Raw genomic sequence first — 25,625 nt, 5'->3', positions numbered from 1 at the left:
GCTCCACCATAAGTGCTCAGTGCTCCAGCAAAATCTCTTGCCACTTAGTACATTCAACAGGAAATCTCAGGCATGACTCTCAAGAGATACGGGCAGAAGAACCAGGACAGAAGATTGGCTGGGGCTAGAGGAATTTTAAAATCGTTCAAATCATTGTGAAGGCTGGGAATTCAAGGTTTGTAGGCAAGAGAAACAAAAAGACCCAAATAAATGGAATACTAAAAAGCGGTGGCAGAGTTCTGCTTGCACCTCTTGAGGAACATCTCCTAAGCTATATATATGTACGCAGAAGCATTGTGGTTTAAAACCCACAGAGGATATTACGAGCACTGCCCACAGAAAGCAGAAGTGTGAGGTGTCCAAAAGGAACCAATTAGATGGGTTTTGTGCATGTGGGAATTTATAACATTGGTCATTCTGAGTAATATTTACACTTCAGTGTAATCCTCTTTTTATTTTATTTTTTCTGGAATCTTCTATTTGCAAGTAATTTTTTGCTCCCTAATAATACCTGCCTTGGGATGATAGAGGATTTTGCTGTTGCTGTTCTGAGCATTAGGGTGAGGAACTCATTGCCTGCCCTGTTGAATTCACCCTGTCTCTGCATACTTTCCATTAACCCTTCAACTTCCATGTTTTACAGAAGTGGTTTTAATTTGGCCTTTTTTACCTCCAGTCACATCAGGTCCCCTTCACCCTGTCTCTGCATACTTTCCATTAACCCTTCAACTTCCATGTTTTACAGAAGTGGTTTTAATTTGGCCTTTTTTACCTCCAGTCACATCAGGTCCCCTTCTTCCTAAGTAGAGTTGTATTGTTTCTGATAGGTATATTACAGTGGGTTTCAAACTGGTTCTCCTGATCTGCTTTTATAAAGTCAATCTATGTTCACCAATAGTGATTGTTGAGCTCTGAGGTGTGGCAGACGAGGGCAAGACGTTCATGTACCACTCTAGTAGCATGAACTACAATGCCCAGAAGCCTGCAGGGGACAGGAAGACGGTACCCTAGTGTAAACTGCAGCTCCCAGAAGCCCCCAGGGGACTGAAAGAATGAGCAGCAATGTGCACTACAACTCCTAGAAGGTAGAAGGGGGTAGGAGGAAGCAGAGAAAGCAGTGTTGGAGCATGGGTCACACAGCAGTGAGGGAGATGTGTAGCCAGAGAGTCAGATGGAGTGGCGGAGCTAGGACTGCAAGCTGCAGCAGTGGGGCTCAGATGTGGAGCCTGAGCATTTGGCATTTAAGCATTTTATGGGACCAGAGGCTGGTTTGGAGCCCTCTGGAGTTGTGGGAAGGTTTAAGGTTCTCAAGTGTATATATAACAGTGACTGTATCTACCCGAGTGGCGGACTGTGCAGTTGTGTTACTGCGCAAGCATTTAGTACTTGCATAAGCAAGTACTAAATGCCTCCACAATAACAGGCATTACTGTGCAGTACCGTCACTGGACGTTTTTTTCCCAACCCTACAGCACGGTAACAACAAGGTACTGTGCAGTAGCTCATTACTATTGCACAGTAGTATCATGTCACGGTTAGTGCCTGGCAATGCTACTGTGCTTTAACAATGAGCTACGGCACAGTAGCTTGTTGCTACTGCACTGTAGCATCTCATGTAGATGTGCCCAGTGTTACTGTTTTCTACCAGTTACCTGTTCTTGGGTGATTTCACCACTGTCTCACTGCTTACTTCTTGTTAGCCAGATCCTAAGTATATCTACCTTAATGTTAATGTTTATTTACCTGTGTCTGCACTCCTCTCCTTAGCCCATTGGCTTGTGATGCTAATCCCCATCATGTATAAAAGTAGAAACTCCCCTTTCGGGCTCTTGTGCCAGTTCCTGGGGTTGCAGAGTTTGGTACAGACATTAGTCACAGTATGTAATGCAGCTGACAGGTGCTCAGCAACTACAACCATATGCACAGTGCAAGAAACTGATAGAACAGAACAGAATCCAATTTGATTGCTTAAAAAAAAATGCAAAATGTTTTTCCCTTGCAATCTTTCAATGAAAAAGCTCATACTTAAACAAAATGTAAATGTTTCCTTTCAGCTGGCATTTTTCTGCCATTCAGGTCTTTAAAAGTGAAAAGGTGTCCAGTGTGGGATTTTTGGTTCCCCACTTTTCTTCCCCACCTCAAGCCATCCCTATAGATAAGCAAACTGTATTTGCATTGAATGCAGCTGCTCTAATCTAAAGCCGGTCACTTACCTGCTGCAGGAGAGGTGATTTAGTGGTTAGAGCCTCAATTTGGGAGTCAACTACTTTGAATTCCAATTCCCATTCCTGCCAATGACTCTCATGCAAGCCTTGATCACCACATTTCCCTTCTCTGAGCCCTGCCTTCCCCATCTAGATATTAATACTAGGTGACCCACTTTGCAGGAGGGAGGGGTCACACTGAAGGACCATATATAGTAGTGCCCTGGCTGTGTGGGGTAAAGCCTTGTTTCTGTAAGTCCCATTCTGAGATAAGTGATTCAGAGACACAGAGGAAGTAGGAGCAATCTTCACATGGTCACTTTGTGACCCTCAATCATAACATATTAGGATATCATTAGTTCCACTCTCATCCCAGCTGATTTCCTTCTGCTTTGCCTACACAAGGAACCACTGAAAACAGAAAAACCCAGGGGAGGGTTTTCATCTCCCTATAAATAAAACAAAAACAAAACAAAGGAGAGTTTTCTATTTCATTAGTTTCTTTTTTAATTCCTTGTCACAGGGGTTCTTTTTTAAACCTTGTTGTATCGTAAAAATAATGTTACAGCTGGGGGGGCGGGAAACAAAGCCATACGCAGATTCTGCTGTTTCAAAGGATCTCAACTTCCACACAGAATCATTCCTTCCTGACCTGTGTGGCTTTATGCACAATACTACCCGCTTGGGAATGGTTCTGTTGCATCTATAGGTCTTTACCATCAACTGCAATATGAACGCACCACATGGGAACAGTAGGGTCCAGCTATCCAAACCTACCAGTACTTACTACATACAGCATGCTACATTAGCTATATACAAGCCTGTTTCAGAAACTAACAGCAATTTCAAAATAAAACAATTTTGCATGCAACAATTATTTTCTGGACCACATCACTTCTCTATATAATTTTAAGTGCTGGGTGCATGTGCCGCTATCAGTGTTTCTTGATGCTGTGTAGTTTTCCACTTTGTCACAGACAATCAGTGTGAACAGCCATTTTGCTGTTCGTTTCTGAAACACCCTCATACATAGACTAGCACTCTGACCTGAAGTGGGTGAGGCAGCCATGAGGGGGAGTGGGGAGGGGTCAGGGCAGAGCCCCCCATGCAGCATGGGGTAGTACACCTGGCAGCACCCGGTGAGTGGGGCCTTTTTTTTAAAGAGCCGGGAGGTGGGGCAGCCATGGGGGGGGCTGGGGGAGCATGCAGCGGATGGGGCCTGGCAGGGGTCCCCCCATGGTCCCTTCCCTCCTCCCCCAACCCCCCTCCCCCACTCCCTACTTACTGGCATGGAATCTGGGTCCAGCTCCCAGCTGCAGTAGGCGGGGACTGCCCAAATTGCTGAAGGTCTCCAAATCTTTTCCGAATCATTTGGAGAGCTGCAGACCTTTTAATTGGACTCCTGATTCGATTTGGATTTGGAGATTTGGAGATTCGGCCACTGAATAGGGTTGAGTCTCCTCTGAATTGAATCGGCACCCGAACTGAATCAGCACAGCCCTAATTACCAGCTACTTGCTGATTCTGCCTGTTGATTCATCAGGGACTATAGCTAGCATGTGGTCTGCTAGCTAATACACAGACACCTTCTCAGCAAGGCAGAGGAGAGGGGGGAATTCCTGCTTAGCAGGGAGTGGTGAGGGGAGCGGGGAAGCAGCCCACAGTCTCTGGAGCTCCAGCCAGGGAGGAGAGGGGAGGGGCCAGCCCTGCTGTGGAGCAGAGAGCCCCACCCAGCCCAGAGAGTATGCTGGGATCCTGGGGGTGTCTGGTTTATCTTAAGCCAGCAAGGGATCTGGGACAGACATTGCATAAACAGTTTGAGCCAAATCAGTTAAGTCTGATACTACATTCAACCAGGTTTAGCTCAAACCAGTCTCAGCCATTCTCAAACTAGTTTATGTGTACTGAACATCTGCTCTGTTACAGGTTTAAACCAGTTTCTGATCACTTAAACCAGTTTATGTGTAAAGTCTGTCCCTAGCCTTAAAGGCATATTATCCACTCCCTCTATACTACAAATTCCTTATCTATTATCAGTCCTTTAGCCTGAGATAATGCTTAAGCAAATGGCTGCAACTAGATTCCGCTCTTGTCTCCTACTATAGAGCTGTTTCATCCCTTCCATGCTGGAAAAGCAGAAGGAGCAACGGTGTCAGCTTCATATAAATTTCCGTCACATGCATCGGTGACTTCCATCTCTTCTGTGAAAGGCTGTGCACCCATTCTGATAGCCCAAGTATGGCCTCCTGGGATGGGTGGAAAACAAAGCTCTCAACTCCAGAAGTGATTTTACCAGGCAGGTGTGAGTTACTTGTGAGTTACTTCTAAAGATCTTAATAGCATTAAAGGCCAGGAAAGCCCAGTAGGATTATCTCACCTGCCTTGCCATGTATCACAGACCCAGTTATCCTGGCCAAGCAACTTGCAGCTGAGCTACAGTAGATCTTTTAGAATGACTGGCACCTTTGATTTAAAGATCTGAAATGACAGGGACTTTGCCATACACTGATGATGGCTCCCTGAGGTCAACTGGCAAGTTAGACAGATGCCAACATACAAGCCCGGTGAAATCTCTCTATGATTCTTGATTCAGTTGCTGGCCATTAAGCTTGATATGGGCTTGTATGTTCTATGGGAGCTGTTTCTGTTTTCTGGAAAAAACACATCATGCCCACAGTGTTACACTAAAAAGACTGCTTCTTTAGCCTGAAGTTATTAGCAGCAAATTCCAGCTCACTTGCCAAGCTGTTAAAACCTTGTTAAACATCTTTGAAATAGTGAATTTCTGTTCAATTTTCATGTGCTCTTTGTCCTGTTGTGACATGTGATCTCAGCTTGTTTCTTTGGATGTGAACTCCCTTGTGCCTCCCACTCCCAAGTTGTTCTCGTGACTCCCAAGCAATGGAGGGCAAAGGCTGCTGGAGTAAATGCTGCGTTCAGATTCCTAGCTCCTGTGGGGACTGGTGCCATAAAGATATCAAAGAGAAAGACAGACAGATGAAAAGAGGATAGGGCTGGGTTGTGGGGTGGGATTCACAGCAACAGATAACAGATGCATCAGTTCTGGGCCAGAGACTACAGTGCAGTGTCATCAGTCAAGCTGCAGTATAACTTGAAGCAGCCTAGTGCTATTCTCTGTAACAACTGCTCTGGAGATTAGCTGTTTGATATGGCATCCAGCCCAAACCTCCTTTTTCCTCACCTCATGCCTCCTAAGCTGGGAGGCTGGAAAGAGGGGAAAGGAGTAGGCTCTATTTATGCCTGTCAAAGGATTCCCCCACTCAGAGAATCGGCCTGCCCCCACCAGGTTCATAGTCAGCCAGAGTATACCTAGTTGCCAAACCATGCGATAGTGTCCTCGGTGGCCATGTGCAGTTCCTGTAGTCCACCACTGAACTTAGTCAGCAGGCAGTCATTGTAGCTGTGGCAAAACACCATGTTGCATATTTTCAGTCTGGACTGCTGTGAAGAGCCCAGTAGTGGAGGTTGGCTGCACACAGACCTTACCCTGTCTGGAACCTATTCAGCAAGCCCCATTGACAGTCCACCAGGTTCATAGCCACTTTGGGATAGCAGGTGAGCCCAAACAGGCTCCTGCATACAAACCTCATTCTCTTGTACAGATCTTTACTTGAGCTAAAATTGTTACTTTACAGAAAAAGGTAATGTAATGTTGGCTTTATAGTGAGGTTAAGCAGCTGCACATTACACTATGTGCTTAAAGGAGCAGCCACAGACACAATAGAGTACAAGCAAATGCAGCAAAATGTCATGAATGTGATCAAACTGCTTGAGTTAACAAATGAGGTGTATTCAGCATTAGCAGCTCCACCCCAACTATTCTGCACTGTACTTAGACTAATTACTCTTCCCAGGCGGCTGATAACACAAAGGTTTCCTAGCGGTGCCTCAGCTATCATATGGCATGCAGAGATCAGTTGCTGAATGTGGCATGTGGAACTTCTACAGCTGTTCCAGCTGTGAAGGGAAGACAGAGAAGCACAAAAGAGGCTGTTATTATTTTGAGCTTCCTTAGAAATAGCTTGCAGGGGTGACAAATTAGGATATGAATTAAATTTCCAGACTAGAAATGTGTTGAACAAAGGTCCAGCAGCTGTTTTTTGCAGGATTAATTAAGTTCTCATAAGGAGCTATCGGAAAATGAATCTATTTTCTGCTTTCTCCCTTTATTTCAGTATAAGCTAATATTAGCACCAGTTGAGTGAACAGACCAGGCCTGGACCTGACAAACAACCCAGGCAGACAGTTTTTTGGGGGGGAACCACAAAATATTCAGTGATGCTCTGTATTACGTAGGTGCCTATGGGCAGCGGAAGATGGATATTGTCTTTTGTAATAAGAGATCTAATCCTACAACTTGGTCTCTCATGATAAATAAATGTTATCTTCTGGATCTGCGTCTGTGTCCTGAAAATGTAAAGTACTACTAACAAATTGGGCCTGAGTTAGAATCAATTCTCTGTTTCTCTTTGTAGCTTATGGGTCAAAAACAGTGGTTTCCAGCCTCATTAGACTCAAAGTCCCCCTTGGAAAATGCCAGCTCTTTACTTTCATTTGTTTTTTTGACTCTGGAAAAATACTAGCACTATTTTTCTGTTGCAGAGAACTCAGAAAGCCCACAACAGGTCAGAATGCTTTTGACACTTTGGATTCTTGTTTGAAATCTCTGAGTTTATTTTGTGAATCGCGTAGATGTTTCCACACCTAACAGTGCTGACATTGCATGGCACCTCATGTTACCCTTAAAAGGATGTCATGGCACCCTGGATTGCTGCAACAGCCTGGCTGAGAATCGCTGATCTGAAGAGTTTCACTACCTAGTCCCAAAAGACCCTGTCAGCCAAGGGCCATAAAGTCACATGCATGCGCACATGCATGTGAACACATGAACACACACACAAAATCAGAATCTGTGATACCAATTTGCAATAACTCTCTTCTCTAAACATGACTCCTCTTTCACTTAATTGCTTTCTTGTCCTCCTAGCATTTCTCTGATTTAGAATTTGTGCCATTTCTTTTCCAGTTATTATATAATTTAGTTAATGCACCTGCAAAAATGCATTGGTGGATAAATAGTTTTTTGGTCCATGTTGCATAATAAGGGGACAGCAGAGAGGCCATGGAGCAATGTTGGAGCTTGGGTTCTTATTTCTTTTCTATGCAGCCTGCTGATTTGCTGCAGATGAGCCAGAAATCCCAACCACTAACTTTTCCAGTGCATAATACATCAACTGCCTTCACTGAAAAGAGGGTTTTTTTGTGATGGGGGAGGAAATCTTTCTCTATGTGAAGCAACTGTGACCTCTCGTGGTTGGATGCTGCCATACCACTTCATGATTCAAGCCTGTTTGATCTCTACAGCTGATCAGGTTTCCCTTTGGATGGGTGACCTGAAGGAAAAGTCGGGCACTACAAGAAATACTCATTGTGGTAGTTCAGTAAATGGAACTCTGCCTTTGGAGTCAGTGGGAAACCAGTGCCGCTTTGTAGTTATTACTGGGCAGCACTGTCCTTTGTAGGAGTCATTTGCCACTTTGGGTCACTAATGGTCCAATCGCACAGTTCTGAGCACTTAGAACCCTCTTTCCTGACCAATTCCAACTCGGGAAATTATCATTAGCCACCCAGATCTCCCCTTGTTGTTTCACTTGTATATAAAAGTCTTCTTTACTTTGGGGTCTAAACTCCTAGAAGAGCTGCTGTGAACTGGTACCTGCTAAGTATAGCCCTAGAGGCAGCTGCATTTCACTGGTAGAGGGGCTCAGTTACAATGGTGATAGGGGCAGTGTAAGAACTAGACAGGTAGTGATTCTTCCATGTAAAGCACTTTATTGCCTTTGAGGTGAAAATGCAGAAAAATAAAAATGCATTATTTTTATTACTATAAATAAAACCAAGTTTGTATCAATCTGAACATCTCAGGCGACTATTTAGAATTGCACCCAGGATATGGGTTGGATACAAAGACATAAAGGGAGGATACTCTGAATGTCAAATTTTAATGAGTGAATGGTATTTGCTATTTATTAAAATTAACAGGAGAGAACAAGTGAATAGTTCTCAGGATGACTACTGGGTTTTTACATTGAAAGAAAGCTGGTGCAGATGCCGATAAAGTTCCTTTATACTAACTTGGTCTAAATTATAGAAGATTAACAGAGTAGTTCAAATGTCCTTCTCTGGAGACTTTCAAATCTCCCATCACCTTGTGTACCTGGAGCCTGGAAAGCTGTCTTAGGTCATTTATAGATGTTACATTTTTCTAGGTTTAATCTGGATTACAGCCATCACTACATTCACATGGACATCTTTAGTCTGAATTAAAATTAGCTCCAGCCCAAATTAACTAATCCTCATTGAATGAGGATTAAAGTTAATGCAGGCTAAGGGAGTCTGAACTAGGCAATTTAAAGTGTATTAACATGTATATACGGCAGGTATCTAGGACTTGTTGCTGCTCATGCCCACCACTAGGTCTGGCATCAGATGCCTCCTGCCATCTCTACTGCAGAAGTGCAGAAATGCACAAAAACCTCCCTGAGGTCAATGATTGTCTATTAACCCTTAATTTTAACTGAAATTTGATTCAAATTGTGTGATGTGAATCAGTTAACACAGTTTAGAAAACAGTGAGCGTGTCTACAAACAGCCTTAATAACCAGTGGGCTATTTCACCTTAGGTGGTGAGGAACATGAAGAATTAAGACTTAAATTTAGTCGGGATTACATACAGATCTGATAAAAATTTAGGCTTGAGTCGCTTCAGAGCTAGCAAGAGAGCTATACAAACTGGAAAGATTTGGAAAGAGGCAAAGTGGTTTGTGAGGCATTATAAAACTGTTGCTATGAATTTGGGAGTTAGTCACTAGTAGCACCAAGTGCAAGAGAGAATTTCATGCTAAATAATATACTCTTAAACCCATGAAACAGGTTGCACAGATTTAGGGGGTAGAAGTAAAAAACTTGGGGACATGTATACTCTCACAAATTAATGGATACAACAATATTATATAATGCTTTATACTTAGAAATGCTGCATAAGAGCAAGGAAACATCGAAGCCCTTAGGAATGCACCATTGTTGGGCTCTGAGATCAGTGTCCTGATTATAAGGATATTTCTAGAGAGAGCAGAAGTTCAGTCTTTGGGTAGCATATGGGAAAAGGAGATGGGGCACCTGCATTTTGTTCCTAGCTCTCCCACAGTGTGGCCTTGGGCAAGTCCTTTATCCTGCCTGTGCGACGGTTTCCTCACATTTAACACAGCAGTAACAAAACTGCCTTTCCTCACTGGAGTAGTTGCATCTGTAAGGCACTTTGAGAGCCTTGCCTAGAAAGTGCTACAAAAGTGTCCAAATCCTATGAGCTGCTTTTATGAGATTTCTGGCAGATGGAGCGATACCTAGTTAGGGCCTTCTCCAGCCCCACAGGACAGGACAGCAGCCTAGGATCCAGCCACAGACTGCTAGCACCCCGCTCCCCCCACCATGGAGCGCAAGCAAAGCCCAGCTCTCGCTGCGCTCCCCAGAGGAGGGTGCCCAGTCAGTCATGGGACATGGCACCTCACAGCCTGCAGTGAGGGCATGTGCTCTGCAACTCTTTAATGCTTCAGAGCATGCAGTGCAAGCAGCAATGAGCGTGCTCTCCTAGCACCTATTCCCCAGCATGGCATTGCACAGATACAATTGCTTCAGCCTCTGGTACCCTGCACGTGCCTCTTCCACCCTGCATCTCTGGCTTGATTGCCAGAAAAATGGCATATCTGCATTCAATATTTGCATTCATTGGGATGGTTTCTAGGCTGAGCTGAACAGATGTAATTCAAGCAGAACCCCATTCTCCTCCTACCATATAAGTCTATTAAGTCACTAGAGTGAATTCAATGCAACTGAAAGGGGAGACTCAAGCCTTCCCATTTGTGATCTACAGATACAACATCATAACGTGACCTGCCAATGAATGCATTTTATTTTGTAGTTTCCACAGTTGTGAGGATTTTGCATGGAGACCGATCTAGTTTCAGTAAATTTGTTTTGGTGGTTTCAGCATGACCTTTGCAAACATTCATATCTGTGATGTAATCTTAATGTCATTTGCACAACAGCAGCAGCAACTATGATTAAAGAGAGAATTGGGTCTGATGGATAAATTACCCTGTCTGCTCTTAGAGCTGACACCGACTGTTATCAGTAACATAGGAGTAATAGAGAAGAACTCGCTCCTCAGCTGGTGTAAATCAGTTTAGCTCCACTGACTTGACTGAAAATCGGCCAGCATGTACCAGCTGAGAATTTGGGACCAGCTGAGTCCAATATCCAACTCAGTGCAAGGACTCTCTCTTCCACCTCTCCTGTATCACACCAGAGCCCTCATCTTTTAAGCCATCTGTTTTAAACATAGATCTTTTTAATTAAATATACTGGTTTCTTACATGCCCAAATTAAAAGATTTTGGCTACAATGGTGATGAGATTTGTGGTCAATTTGCATATTCTTTCATTAAAAAGATCCAAGCAATCAGATTTAAAAAATATAAGAATCAAAAGCTATTCTTCAAAAATGTCAGTAGTATTCCTCTGCAGTCTGTCACTGACTTGTGACTTAGCAGCTTTCTCATGAGTGAGGCAACCTCAAAGCTCCAGTTTAAAAAGTTCATGAACTTAAAACAGGCCATACCTACCAGTAGTGTAACTCCATTAATATCCATGGATTTATGTCAGGTTTGTATTTGGCCCCAAATTGCCACTTGTCCAGTCAGTGCGAAGGCAGGGCTAGAAATTATTGGGTTGAAAAAGTCTCAAAGTAATTAATGTGTTTTGAAACACACTTCTGCCTTGGTGTTTCCAAACTTTCTCACTGTGGAGCAATAAGCCATGTTCTGGCTAGACACCTCCTGAGTCATCCTTTCATGAAAATCTGAAGAAACAGTCTTCATCCTACATGGCACAATCACCTGTGAGATCCTAATGAAATCTTGATTCTACTGAGCATTTTAGAATGACAGAGCTCAATCTGCCTCTTGCTGGGTCAGATTCTGATACCCTTTTTCATACTGAGTAGCACCTTAAATGGCCTCATTTGACTCCATGCCTGGAAGTGCAGTTACTATCCAACATGAGTCAGGGTATCGGAAATTAGCTAATTGATATTAACTTCAAAGCTCCTAGAGATTTTAACAGAAGTAGTATCTTCCCAAGGTACTGTCAGACCCTTACTAGGGTATGAATGTCCTTCCATATGAGGGACTAAGTTCTCTTGAACACTCTGATTGGTATCTGTTGGAGATGTGGGGACTCTTCCACAAGGAGAAACATTTATGTTGTGACAATGTACAATATTCATACACATAAAACAACTGACTGCAGTGGCTGGTCCTTTGGGGTATGAGCAGTGCTGAGGCCTCTCCTATTCATTCTCTCCAATGATTCCAGTGCTCAAGTCCTAAGTGAGTCCCTCCGACTTCATGGCTCATATTTTGCTGAGCGAGCTTAAAGTGACATTCTCCACAACTGTCAACAACACTGTGACATTTTCCGCATGGATGTTGGCCCATGCAGGGAAGTCGCCCAGCTGGAAGATGCTTTTGGCCCAGGTGTTCATAGCCAAGCTGAGGAGCAGAACCCCCATGAGATTCATGAGAAGCCCAGTTCTTGCCTGTGAAAGAAATACCAATATGTTACACCTGAGTGCAGACTGGAAACCCAGAGCATATGAGGCAAGGAGCCTAGCTGACTAGGCTGGGGCTGACCACACAGGGTTTAATTATCAGTCATTGACCCCTGCTGGTGTTATATAAAGTATGCAATTAACTGGTTAACGGTGTAATAGTACTGTTTTTAACAGCCACCTGTGCAAAGTAATTATCACACAATTAACTTGTTAATCATACAATAAATTTAGACCAGCCACATGTGCAAAGGAGTTATCATACAATAAAAATGACTATTCAGTTATTAAAAAGCCAACCAGCTATACCACTAATGCTTGAAAATATGAATTTTGTAGCTTGTTTCTATCCAGCTTTAATTTGAATGTGTAGCAGGGCCTTATTAAAAACATTTAAACTAGACTTTCCAAAGCCACTCCCCCAAATCCCACACAGGTCCTTATCCAACAAAGCCCTTTAGGACATGCTTAACTTGCAAAACATAAGTAGTCAGTGGGATTCCTTCCATGCTGAAAAAAATGTGCATACTTGATTTATTTAATTGGGACCCAACCCTGTACTACTGAAGTTTGGAAGCTTAGCCCAGGGTGTCAGCAGGAGCTGAAAGACTGAGCAGATGCAGCTTCTATTGCTCTTCTTCACTGGGAGAAGTGGATGCTCAGAACCTTTGAAGGCTTTTTAACAATGCTATCAATGTGTTTTGTGGACTGTATTTAAGATTAATTTCTGCAGCAGTGAAAGGATCTCCTAAGGCTCTAAATCTAAGGAACATGGCTACAACATGCATATGCTGAGTATTTGAAAATCCCTCTTCAAAAAAATGAATAAAAGCCCTCTCTGTCCCAAAGCTCCTGTTTTATTTTCATCCTAGAAAAGCACCCCTGCCTGCAATACAATAAAGGTCTATGTGCAGTGAATGAGCAAAACCAAGGATCCTTTCAATCAATTAATAGGAACAAAGGGTTCCATAAAAGTCGAGCAGTATGTAGACAGAGGGAAAGACGAGTAAATGAAAAAGGTTACTATGTAATCCTTACCATATTTAACAGAGGAAAAACCCAGCAGAGCCCATTGCTACCAAAGGCAGCAGGAGGCTGGCAAACAGCACATCTACTTGCTTTAGAAACTCAGCTTTCTCCCAAGCCTTGTTCAGTGTTTAACTGGGCAATAGGCCCACTGGCTTCAGCCAGAGTAAAACTGGGAAGGAGCGTCAGGATTTGGCCAGCTGTTTCCTAGGTATTCAGCTGTCACTCCACTCAGAACCAAGGCACAAGCTCAGACAACTATGGCAACAATTTAACCCCAGTCGAAAGCAGGGCAACGGGTACAAAGGGAAGGAGAGAACAGACTTTAGCAGCCACTTGCTGCTGCTGCTCTGTAGCGGCTCCAGTACAGGGCACGTTAGCACACTTGTGGCCAAAGGGAACTGGGGTTAGATAGGAAAGTACCGGATGGGAGGGCATGCTGGCCTCCTTTGGGCTGAGCAGTTTGCTGCTACTGGATAAGCCTGTGCCACTGAAAGGGACTTTTACAAACCAGACTTTCTTTTCATCCACACAAAAGGAAATTGATACAAATCGCCTCCTCCTGGAACTAGACAAGAGCAGAATACAAACTAGGGAAACAATCTGGCACCTAAGCAAACTGTTCTTTCAAACAAGCCAGGGAATTGGTTGGGTTTATCTCATTTAACATTAGAATAAATAAAAGAAGGCAAGGGAGGGAAGCTCCAGCCTGAACTGACCCTAAACATAAAAATCAGCCCCTCTCTTTAGCTAAGCTGTGAACATGAGCTTGGCTTCCTCAGGTTCCTGCTGGGGCTTGGGGAGTGATCAGCATAATGAAATGTAGATGAGTACGAGATCAGATCCCCTGCTCAGCAACTTGTATCTTTTTTCCCTGACTTTTCAATTCTTTAACCACCTTTAGCAGGAGCATTTCCTTCCTCTGGCTCTGTTGCTGAAAAGCTGACACAGTTAGCCAGATTCCCATGGTGTCAGATCGAAAATGTGAGCCTCATCTCAGTGCATTCAACCACCCCTGTTGCAAAGCCTTAGGGCTTGCCCCTGCAAACAGCATATATAACCACAAAGCGTAACTTGTTGACTTGGATGGGAACACCAGCGGTCTTTGCTGCTGCATTGAGTACTGGTTTCATAAGCCTCGTGACCAGAAGGGAGATCGAGTTGCTAACATGCTGCATTAGCATAGTAAAGATCAAACTCAACCACCCATGCACCATTCCTTTGTTGCACTGAATAGGAGAATGTAAGAATTGGAGGAGGTTCGCAAGAACTGACAGGTTCTTCCAGCCAATAAGCAGACTTAGCCTGGTTTCTCACCTCACTTGCCCTCACGTGCATCTTCCACTTATGCTTTCACTGCAGCACAACCACCTTGCTCTCCATTTCAGGGTCAGGCAAAGATAGGACGCAAGATTAGGAAACAAGTTAGCATCCAGGCAGTCTGACCTGAGGAAACCATAGTCTGGTTGAAAGAACAATCGCACCCTGCCATGGCTGTTCTCTAGCTTATGGCATCCCAGGAAAATATGCCCATCATTCTCCTGAGAGGCTTGCTATGGTGCGTGTTCCTAGAGCATACTCAATGCACATGTACAGGATCAGTCTCTATACACAAAATATAGTGGTGCTTCTTTCAATACCCAGCTGAGGAGAGGAAAGTTATGAAAGGGTCTCCTTGCACAGCAGGTCATCAGTGAGGGCATTCACCCAGAACATGAGAGAACAGGGTTCTTTTTCCTTTAAGTCTCTGAGTAGCTCTTGCATCTTCTTTCCTCTTTTTGTAGGAAGTAGCACATCTCCTTGTTAGCCACATTAACTGTTGTACAAGCTGTAACTTTAGTTTCTATACAGAATTTGACAGCACATCTGAGAATTCATACTTGCCTTCCCCATTAAGCTTTGTAAAATATTGAATTAGCTGCTTGTCCTGGACAGTTCTAACTTGTAGTGTTTCATCTTTCTGGCTCCCCTGGGCTTCGCCTGTCTTTCCTTGCAATTCATTTCCCTCTATCATGCTCCTGAACATGAATTGTTTGGGCAAATAATGGTTCAAGCATATCAGCTCAAGCCAGACCCCTCAGCTAAGAAAAACCTGTCTTAATTAAGTCAATTAATCCAACCCTTGATCAGATACAATGCACTTAAAGAAAGCCACGGAATGTCTGACCTGCACTTCACATAAAGATAATGAAAATAAAGAGCACCTACAATACCTGACCAAGGTTAATTGGGATGCGCCATAACTTCCTGGCTTGATCTGTCCTAACCTAGAACACAAGCCAGTGAAAGAAAGGGCCCTTTGCTCTCAGAGGGCATGTCTACACATGAAATGAATGCAACACAATAAAATCTGGCAGAGTTCACATCAGAGTTTATTGCTCCTGGGTGTTGCATCTTCATATGCCTGGGACCACAGCATGTTGAGCCAGGTAGGCAGCTTCTACACTGAAGCACCCTCTTGCCCCCAACCAGCTAGCCCCATCAGTGTGTATACATGCACTGCTATGCACTAAATAATGCCACTACCACAGGATAGTACTTGTGTTTACAAGTAATAACCTATGGTAGAGTTAATTAGTTTACTGCGGCTTAATAGGGCTACTCAGGTAGAGACAGGCTTTTCTGTGAAGCTAATCAGGCTGCTCTGCAGTAAAAGTCTCATGTAGATGCGCTCAGATACCCACAGATCCAATTATGTCCAACCAGTGTCAGACATTTTCTGCATCCGTTAAGGCCATGTAAGCTTAATCATAAAAAGGAGAAGTGTCATGCTAAAGACTGTGAAGGAAAGTGCAAAGAACATCTGCTAGCTCCCCCACAGGGCAGACATGATTGTAAGGCCAGTTGCCATATGGATCTGATCTCAAACTTGGGCAAAATGAGGAGCAGAAGACCCCCTCATTATAATATAATTAACAATTATACAATCATTTAATAACAGTTGGGAGGCAGTTACATGCCTCACTGCACTCAGCTCTTAATAGTTACATGGGAGCAACTACACTAAAGGCAGCTGACCTACTCTGGATTCACATTGGTTTAAGCAAGGGCAAAATTTGTTCCATAAATGCTTAAACAATTAAGACAGTCCAAGGCAGCAAGATTTGCATGGCAGAGATCAAGGTACTTTACATTTTTAGACACTACCAAAAACAAATGCTGACGTGTGTTTTTAAAAAGCTCACGTGGTAGAATGTCTCAACATTATTTTTTAAACTCTTCCCTTCAGTGATTTCTAAATACAAAACAACTTACCATGTCTTTGACCAGCAAGTGTCCTGAAGAAAAGGCAATTGAGTTTGGGGGAGTGGAAACTGGCAGCATGAAAGCATAGGAGGACCCCACAGTTCCTGGTATCATTAAATACAGGGGATTTACTTTCAGACGAATTGCCTTGGGGAAAAAAACACAAGAGGAAAGGAAAACATTGATGTTTATTAAGTTAAAATGCAGAGGCATCTCAAAAGACAAGTAAACTGCACTTTGCATGATAGTATTCTGTGCTCTATGATCTATAATAGCATAGATCCTGCTGTACTAGTGCTAATAATTTTTTTAAGTTTATTATTCTGCTGTGCTCAGACTTTGCCCCAGGTACTCCTTTAGCATCTTGCTTCCAAAGATTTCAAAGCGGCCCAAAATGTTAATCAGAGCCCAAACCTGATAACATAGGTGGGATTAGCTTCTTTTCATAGATAGGAAAATTGAAACATAGAAAGAAGTGACTTGTCCAAAGTCAAACCTGTAATCTAGTCAGTGGCAGAAGCAAGAAGCCAGTCTCTAGAACACACTGGCAACACCGTGGTGTGATTAAGCCCCAAGGCCTTGGTGCATTTGGATGCATTACTGTGCACCTAGACCCCAAAAAAGAGACCCGAGTGACAGCTGGGGTTAGTGCGCAGATGAAGTGAGGCGATCTGTGGCTGCTTACATGATCTTTACAGACCTGGGTTTCAGCTTCTTTAGTGCATCCTCTGCAGCTGACTGAGGGAGAGCTACTACAACAGAGCAAAACACTTTCATGGGTATTTAGGTTGTGATGGATGTGAAGCTGATAGTTTCTTAATGCTATATATTCCCTGTTTATTTGAATAGTTAGGGTTAGGCAATATGGGGTTAATTGTATGCTTATTGCATGCATATGGAACAGCAGGCTGTTAGGAAACTAGCAGGAAAGTAACACAATGGCCCTAGATAAGTATACCCCTGGGTCATCATCATCGTTAGGCAATGCTTACGTTATTAAATTGTAAAGATGCTACATCCAGGCTCTAGCTAAAGATACAAGAGTTTTTCTTTTCTAGACAAAGCTGGGAACCCAACATTCATAAGGACACACTCTTGGAGGACAGGAGAGAGGCTTTTGTCTGGAGTTGTTTGCAGAGAATCAGATGTAAACAGAGAAACTCCAGCTAGAGGGTGGGGAAGAGAATGATCTGTTTGGCCTACTTGTATGGGGGAGTAAGGCTTACAGCAAGAAAGAAATGCTTATGAACTTTTTGTTGCATTAAAGTCCTTTCTCTCTTTATTTTACCCTTTATTTGTGCTATTAAGATTAAATAATCCTTTGGCTGGACAAGCTGGCTATTCACCTGTCTTAAATATTGGTCACAGGCTCCCAAAGGGAAGACTTGAAGGTGCCAAAACAAGTCAGATCTGCTGTAGCACCAGGATTGGTACAAGAGAAACTGTAGCCCAGGCCCAGATATAAGAAAAGGAGGGTTGTAGGAGTCTGCTTCAGAACAGGTAAAGGCTCTGAGAGGGTGCACTCAGACAGACCAGAGAGCTTATCCTTGTAACCTGGACTATCTTACCAGTTCTGCCAGGACAGGCAGGAAGATTATAATTGTGGCTGTGTTGCTGGCAAACTCTGTGAATAAGGCAATCACTATGGTGATAAGCAAGACAGCCACGGGAGGTGGCACACCCTCCAGGGGTTGCAGACGGCCTCCGATCCAGACGGACAAGCCTGACTCCTACAGGAGGAGAGAAGACATAGTAAGGTGTGTATATGGGCATTTCTGCACACAAAAGACAGCTCATTTCACAAAATGGTAAGCTACAGAAAAACAGGAATCGATTCACCCATCCACAACTGAAATTCAGCCATCTAGTGGTGCATATTATAGCACTTAGCTATTAAGGGGCAGATATGTAAACCTATTTAGGGACTTTCACTCCCACAGAAATCAAGTGGAGTTAATCACCTAAATACCTGGGCCAAAATGTCTTACATGCCACGAATTGGCAAAATACAAAGTTAGAAGCCAAACTGATACCTTTCAAAATGAGGGCCACCCTGTTAGATGATGGTAATGTAATGTAATAATGGGCATTTCTCTGAAAATTACCTCACATCCTTTTGCCATGGCAAACCCTCCACCGAGCAGCAAGATAATGTTCCAAGGTACGGTCTCTTGAGCCTTTCTCCAGGTCAGCAAGGGCTGATTCTCAGTGTTGGGTGCTAGATAGAGAGAGATTGCCCCAAACACAGACCCAAAGATTGAACAAATGACTTGGAACCTGATAAAGCAACTGCATTATTCCGTGGTGCTAAGACGGGTTGGTGATCATTTGATAAATATTAAAATACTTGATAAGTATTAAAATAGCCCTCCCTGAAAGATGATTACAGAGAGACTGCAGATTCACTTTTCTCCATAGTCATGGGAGACAGGACTAGGACCGTGACCTCAGGTTTCAGCTGGGGACAGTTAGGTTGGAGACTAGGACAAAGTTTCTCATGATACAGGTGGACAAGCATTGGGACAAGCTACCTAGAGAAACTGTGGGATCTCCATCCTTGGAAATTTTCAACAGCAGGTTAGACAGATACTTACCTGAGATGGTTTAGTTAGGTATTATCCTGCCTCAAGCAAGGGGCTTGATTAGATGACCTCCTGAGGTCCCTTCCAGCCCTACTTCCCTATGATCCTAAAATATAGCTAAAGGTCATCCCATTTAAATTAAATGGGCAATAATAAGAAGAAAAAAAATCTAGCAATCAAGTTTTCTTGGAAAGTTTTTTTTCTCCCTCCAATGGATTTTTGAAACGTAAGTAAAGCTTTCTCAGGTTATGTACCACACAAAGATTTTTCCTTTTCCATGTCGGCTCCACTTGCTAGAAAAGTTCACCATAATTTTCTACTTGCAGCTCAAAGACCCAAGGGCCTCACAGGAAAAATATTAGTGTATCTCCCTCACAAGGCTATTTCTTCATAGCAAATAGACTGAGTCCTGTCCTCTGGAGGGGTAGGCTAGTGGGACTTTCTGTGAAATTAGGTTGTCCTCATTTTCACCAACAAAGGGCCTGGTTAGAAACCTGTCAGAAGCCTGAAATCCATCGGAAACATGACATGAAACAACTGGGCTCAGTCTGTGCTGAGATGGAGAACTACAAGCTGAGCCTTGATACCTCCATAGGCTTTACCTCATCCTTAAGGATGAAAGTAGCAATAGTGTATTCACAAATAATACTCAAAAGATTTAGGTACATAGGCCCCAATCCTCTAATGGTCTCTGGGCATGGTCTAATTAATTTTGAAAATAAGACTTCAGCTCTTAAATCCTCAGGTGTTTTAGAAGAAACAGTCCCACACTTTATAATCCCATGGGGCACCCTTTGATTACCCATGTCATCTATTGCAGAGTATTTTGCCTTAATACATGTTGGGCTGCTGCTGTATACTGGCATTATAGAAAACTACAAAGATGAGAACAAGGGTACTTGCCCTAAAGGGCTTACCACATACCTTTTAAATCAAACCACCACTTAAAGGATGGTTTTTGTGAAGGAAAGAAGAACAATATGGTCACTATGGTGACTCCAGTAACTGCATCTGAGACAAACCTGTCAGGAAGGGGTGGAAACACTCGTTAGCAGCAAAAATCTTTAAAATTTGCAAAGTTTGTGAAAATCAGGATTTACTAAAGAAGATTAGGATTTGTTATTGGGTTTAAGCAACTCTTATTGTTCACAGTCCACTTTTTAATTCCCCACTAAGCAACATTTCTAAAACACAGAAACCTAGAAACCTGACCAGAAACACTAAACACAAAAAACATTGTTAAAACCAACAAATAACCACAGCATTGCCCTTGCTTCCCTCATGACTGGATCACTTTTGAGGTTTTCTGAAGAATCCTGATAAAGGATAAAGGGAGGTTGGTGTGATTTCGTTAACTGGCTGCACAGAAGCAGTAAAACTAGGTCAGTGGCCTGATTTTGATTATGATCTCTTTGCAAAGATGCTCAGATTCGAAGGTGAGGAACATGATAAAAATGTAGAATCAAATTCAGCCAAACACAGAAGCGTGCTCTTTTAAGTAACTGTTAATTTCAGAGAACAAATTTAATCTATAAGGCTATATATGGGATCTCAGCAAAGCCAAGTGTGCACTTGAGGGCTTTTCTAAATAGGAAGTATTTGCTAAAAAGGGTATCTTGAGAAATAGAAATAGACATTTGTGTCTGGAAAGAACACTATTATTATTCCCCTACTGTTTTATCTGTTTGTCTTCACATGTGAAAGGTCTGAAAGTCACAATGGAGACAGGCTTGCAAAGCAGGGAGGAGAAAGCATTCTTAGGGTCAGCTGCTGCTGTCTTTTTTCAGTTCATACCTCTGCTGAAATCAATAAACCTGTATAAAGCCTTTAGGATTTTGTGTCAGATACATCTATAAAAAACATTCCTAGAGCTCAGACCCTAGGAATATTATAAAATAGACATGAGTATTTTCAATACTGGTATCCCACTGGGTTTCAGCTACCTCCTCCTGGAAACATAAACAGTTAAAATGGCTCCAGAACGAAATAACTAGCTCCACTCAATTTATTCCATGAAACCAAGCAACAGCATAAAACAGAACAATAGAAAAGAAGACTTGGAAGTACCAGAGAAAGCATTACAATAGAAACTTACCCAGGTGCGAAAAAACTTGCCCAACCTGGGATGAATTTTGGGTCCCTGGAGAACAGAAGGATTGCAAACAAACAGAAGAGGACGAAAACTGCCTGTTCTGCAAATCTAAGGGATAAGAAAATACAATTAAAAGCCAGTCGTGATAATGAAGCAAACAACAAAATATTTTTCTTTTAGCTGATGATTCTACTTCAATTCAAGCCTCAGCTCAGATGGGTGACTAAGACTGAACATCATACATGGCAAAACGAGCGATGATCACACTTCTCTGGGAGCAGAATGGAGAAGGTACCCCATGATGTGAATGAGTGAGAGCAAAGGAGATCTTTGAATTGCAAATAGTGACACTGGCAGAAGCTACTTCCAGTAAAGAAATCCTGGCCCACTGAAGTCAGGGACTAAAGTTCATTGACCTTTGGTTAAACCCTCACTCCCTTAGATACGCCACAAAATACCGCTTTGAAAACTCACAAAAGCATAAGCAAGGAAAGATACTTAAACCATGGAAAAGAAAATCACTTGAGTTGATCTTAAGCTCTGTGTTGTTAATCAAATTGGTAGAGCATGGCTTAATGGACTATCTCTGCTTCTCAAACTCAAAATGGGACTTTGATTCTTACAATGACATTTTGCAGGCTGGTCCATAATGTAGTGAACAGAAGAAAAAAATAAACCAATTTCTTTCACTTAGAGCACAAGCCCAGATAATAGTCTTTGAAGAAACATCTCTTTCCACTTGCAAGAATAATAATTAAAATGTGGGTAATGCAGCACAAACATCATTGAAGCTTCACAACATCTCTGTGAGTATGGGAGCGTGTTTTTATATACGGGAAAACTCAAACCTGACAAGAGTCAGAACTATTATATTTTCAGAACTGTCCATTAACTTTGAATGCCTCAAATGTTGCTTACCAAATCTGAAACATCTAAAGCCCTATATTAAGAGAGACTCTGTTTTTTCTATGCTAGTTCTACCTTCTGTCATTTAATGCTGAGTTTTACCATCTTGGGCTCCCTTCTATTCCCTCCAGTATATAACTGACACATTTTATTGTTCCAAAAACTATATTACTGTAGACATATGGATCTGGGTTAATCTGTTAAAGCTGTGTTATACTTAAAACTCTATCCTGAAAAAGTAGAAAGCATCTTCAATTCCATTCACCTGACTGATTAATAGGTCTAAGGGAATAATTAACAATTAACAATTTATTGAAAAAAATTATCAAACTGCCCACTAGCAGGCCACCAATACTTTTCATCATATCCACTATAAACAGAGATTCAGGAATGTCTTCAGGAAAGTCCTATTTTACAGATCGTTCATAAACAGCTTTTCTCAAATATTCAGAATTCACCATGTGCTGGTTCACTGGGTGAGGCATTTGGTATTGTTTCTGTTTCTTATTTGGTAGGCTTGCAGTATCTGAAGGAGATAGCACAAGTGCTGTTGACTACACACTGAAATGTACTCTTGATAGGTCTTTGAGCTACAAATTTACTATTTGCACTTATTAGCATTGGTGAAGATTGCAAGAGTGTGCTTGGAGAGTGCAAATGCAGAGGTCATTGGTGCCACTGAGCAGAAATTCATTCTCATTCTAGCAAATATTCTCAGTTTCTTTCCTTCCATACACTATGAAATAAATATCTCCATTAGTTGGTTTTTATATCATTTTAGTTCCTCCTTTGCAACTCACTTTATTGGCCCCAGTTTCTGATAATCCTCCTTTATTACTGCTTTGGCTTGAGCTTCTGCATCCACTCTTATATCTGACTTCTTCTTTCTGCAACCCCTATCAACATGGAAACAAAAACACAGTTTATTTGGTATAGCCCCATAATGCAACTCAAGCACCGATGTTCATGGGCGTGTGTAGACGACACGGGATTTAATGTAGACCACCTGAAAATTTAAATGCAGCTTTTTTTTTGGTGTGGTGAATTTTTGTTTGCATGGCACGGCATTTGTGTTTGCACGAACAGCGCGTTCGAGCAAGTTATGCCCCTGTGTGTCATTCCCTGCAGATGTCAGTAGAGGGAGTCAAATGCCAGTTTACCCCCTAGAATGTCTTTCCTAATGCATTACAGCAGGAGGCGCATGTGAGCCACTCAGGCTCCCCAGTCCGGGACTCTCATTGGGTAATTCTGACTGACTGGGAGTCTCTCCAGGTCACAGTCACCCCCAAATCCTTGTCACTTGCACCCACCTATGCTCGTTCGGTCTGGTTTTTCTCTCTATCAGTACGCAATCGCAAGGATCCCGTCCCAGTCCCTAAAGACAATTCTTCCCTCCCATTCATTCCTTTCCCTTTCCATTCCACCATGGAATTTTTCATTAATATAGCTGCTTAATAACTACCTATATCATAAGAGTATTGGGTGGGTGTTTGTTGCCACCCAGTTAATAGGCGATTGCTGCTCAAATGAACTTCGCATCTTTTAGACCTGTTAATGTATATTGCCACAAATGACCTTGCTGGTACCATTACTCTCAGCAAGCAGCAAAGTCTAGACCTTAGCACATCAGACAGTGGATATTACCACCCTTTCATGAAAAGACACAAATGTGCTACCAAAACCTGGGGACACACCTATTTATATGCACAGCAGCAGACATTTATGCAAGCAGTTGCCCACATGATAAGTACATGTGGGGAGAAGCTGGTACCTGCAAATTTTGATGGTGTGCTTTCAGATACCTGTTTGCAAGCCAGCTCTGTGTGCTAACAAAATGCTCTGAGACTCAATTGCCCCTAGATTATGAATGAATAAATCTCATTGGTAGAAAGCTATGTGTGCCTCAAGAGCAAGTCATTTCTACTCAAGACACAGATTAAAAATGCAGAAATTCACGGAAGCCTTATTGACCCTATGACTCCTATTGGCACTGCTGAACTCACGGTGAAATTGTCTACTATTTTGCCTTTCTCCCCATGTTTATGCAAAGGAGATCCTAGCTTTCACACTGAAGAAGTTTCTTTCTAGTTATCACAGTTTATGTTCACAGAAACTATTCAGAATGTAAATGAGAGAAAAATTGTTGCCTTTGCAGGATTTCACCATATCTCACAGACGACTGTATCGGTAGCCTGACTGAAAAGAAAGCAAGGTGGAAAATTAAAGTGACCCTTCATTTTGCAAGTCAGCCACAACTTTCTGGGTGATCTCTTAATTTATGCAAAATACTCACTGAGAATAAATAAAAATGTGAGGAATTTCTAATGGGCTGGAATTTTTTAATATGCTTCTCTGTATTTAATATGCTTCTCTGTATTTAATATGCTTCTCAAGCTAAGCCTTTTAAGCAGGGAGCACTGAATTCATTCATAGTCCAACCCATAGCCAGTTTTTGGGCATAAGAATAATATATTCTTATGCCCTTATTCTTGCTCTTCATATCCTATCTATATCATGCAGTTAAAATACATTCCTAACACAGCCTAGGACCTTAGTTAAAATCTGCAAAACCAGACTTTTCTCATCAGAAGTCTGGTCCTTTGATAATCAAGGCTGCTTGATTCATTCATTGTTTTACCTGGATGTTGACAGCGAGATCCTTTATAAAGATACATAGCTGATTATCCAAAAATTCCTGAATTTCAAATAGATTTCCTTACTGCTCTGTTTTCTTTTTGGTTTTGTTTGTTTGCTTGTTTGTTTTCCCAGCTGTAATGTTATCTAACAAAGTCATACATCCTACAAAAAAGCCCTCTTTTACCCAGATGCTTTTCATATTCATAGATCATACAGACACAGTTCAAGCAGGAATATATATGAACTTAGGGAGCTGCTTGCAGATGGAACAGTAAAGTGATAAACAAAACCTGGGTCCTTTTAAGAGGTTGTATAACTACACTGCTTTTCTTGGAGTTGGTTTTCTTTAGCTTGTCTCTTAGGCCCCTGGTCTTGGAAACACTTTGGGCTTAGGTAATCCAGAAAGCTCTGCAGTGAAACAACCCCCTACTTTGGATATAGGTATACCTACACAAAATCCACCAGTACAGCTGAGGCCATGTACTGGGAGCATCTAACCAATACAGAAATACTGGTAACAATACTGAAAAGGTATACCAGCTTTGTACTGGTATAATAAAACCATCCCTTTACCCCAGGTGAAACAAGCTAAAGCAGTAAAAGCACAACTGCATCTGCATTTGGGGCTTAAGGCACAGCTGTCACGCCTCTCCTCCAACCTCTGGCCAGACATGCATGGCCTTAATAAGGCATCATCATGACATTGTAACCGGCTCCTACCGGGGTTTGTATCAATATAACTACATTTAAAAAAAAAAAAAACCAAAACAAAACACAACAAAACACAACAGCAACTGACAGCTCATGCCTGTAATATAGTTACATTTGTATAAACCTTGCTGGTGTGGACCAGGCCTTAAGTACTTGGCTTCCATAGGATTACTTAATACCCCAATTCAGCAATACAGTTAAGCACATTCAATAGAATTTTAAACTTGCTTAACATTAAACAAATCCTTAAGTGAAAAGAATCTAAGTGAAAAATGTTGTCTAGGTACTTCAGCGTTTGAAGGGAAAACAATTTAGACTGAAAACTTGTCTACTGAGTTGTTTTCTGTGTCACTGAAATAATATATGCTCAGGTTATTCTAGTGCCCACTTATTCTTTCTTCCTTTCTTTTTTTCATTTTACCCTGAAAATTAAAAAAAAAACAAACAAAAAGCACAAAATAAAGAAAAAAAATCCCCTAATTTAAAAAATCCCAAAATAGCTCATAGAAATTGTCTATGATCTATTAAGGAAAC

At 42.1% G+C, this 25,625-nt stretch overlaps 1 protein-coding gene across 2 annotated transcripts in view; it reads right to left on the bottom strand.

The window, feature by feature from the left end:
* Positions 1-8,034: 8,034 nt before the first annotated feature.
* SLC13A3 (solute carrier family 13 member 3) overlaps positions 8,035-25,625 on the bottom strand; it is a 48,690-nt gene continuing 31,099 nt past the window's right edge. For both annotated transcript variants that reach the window (XM_006275233.3, XM_059733176.1), the window contains exons 7-13: positions 22,544-22,639; positions 20,841-20,945; positions 19,670-19,767; positions 18,269-18,381; positions 17,732-17,893; positions 16,173-16,310; positions 8,035-11,879 (exon numbers count right to left, since the gene is read on the bottom strand). In XM_006275233.3, the coding sequence (XP_006275295.1) occupies positions 11,694-11,879; positions 16,173-16,310; positions 17,732-17,893; positions 18,269-18,381; positions 19,670-19,767; positions 20,841-20,945; positions 22,544-22,639 (898 nt within the window). In that variant the 3' untranslated portion in view covers positions 8,035-11,693. The remainder of the gene's footprint in view (positions 11,880-16,172; positions 16,311-17,731; positions 17,894-18,268; positions 18,382-19,669; positions 19,768-20,840; positions 20,946-22,543; positions 22,640-25,625) is intronic.

The sequence above is a fragment of the Alligator mississippiensis genome, chromosome 9 (assembly GCF_030867095.1).
Source record: "Alligator mississippiensis isolate rAllMis1 chromosome 9, rAllMis1, whole genome shotgun sequence".
Classification (NCBI taxonomy): Eukaryota; Metazoa; Chordata; order Crocodylia; family Alligatoridae; genus Alligator; species Alligator mississippiensis.
This window is presented reverse-complemented; position numbering and strand designations above follow the sequence as displayed.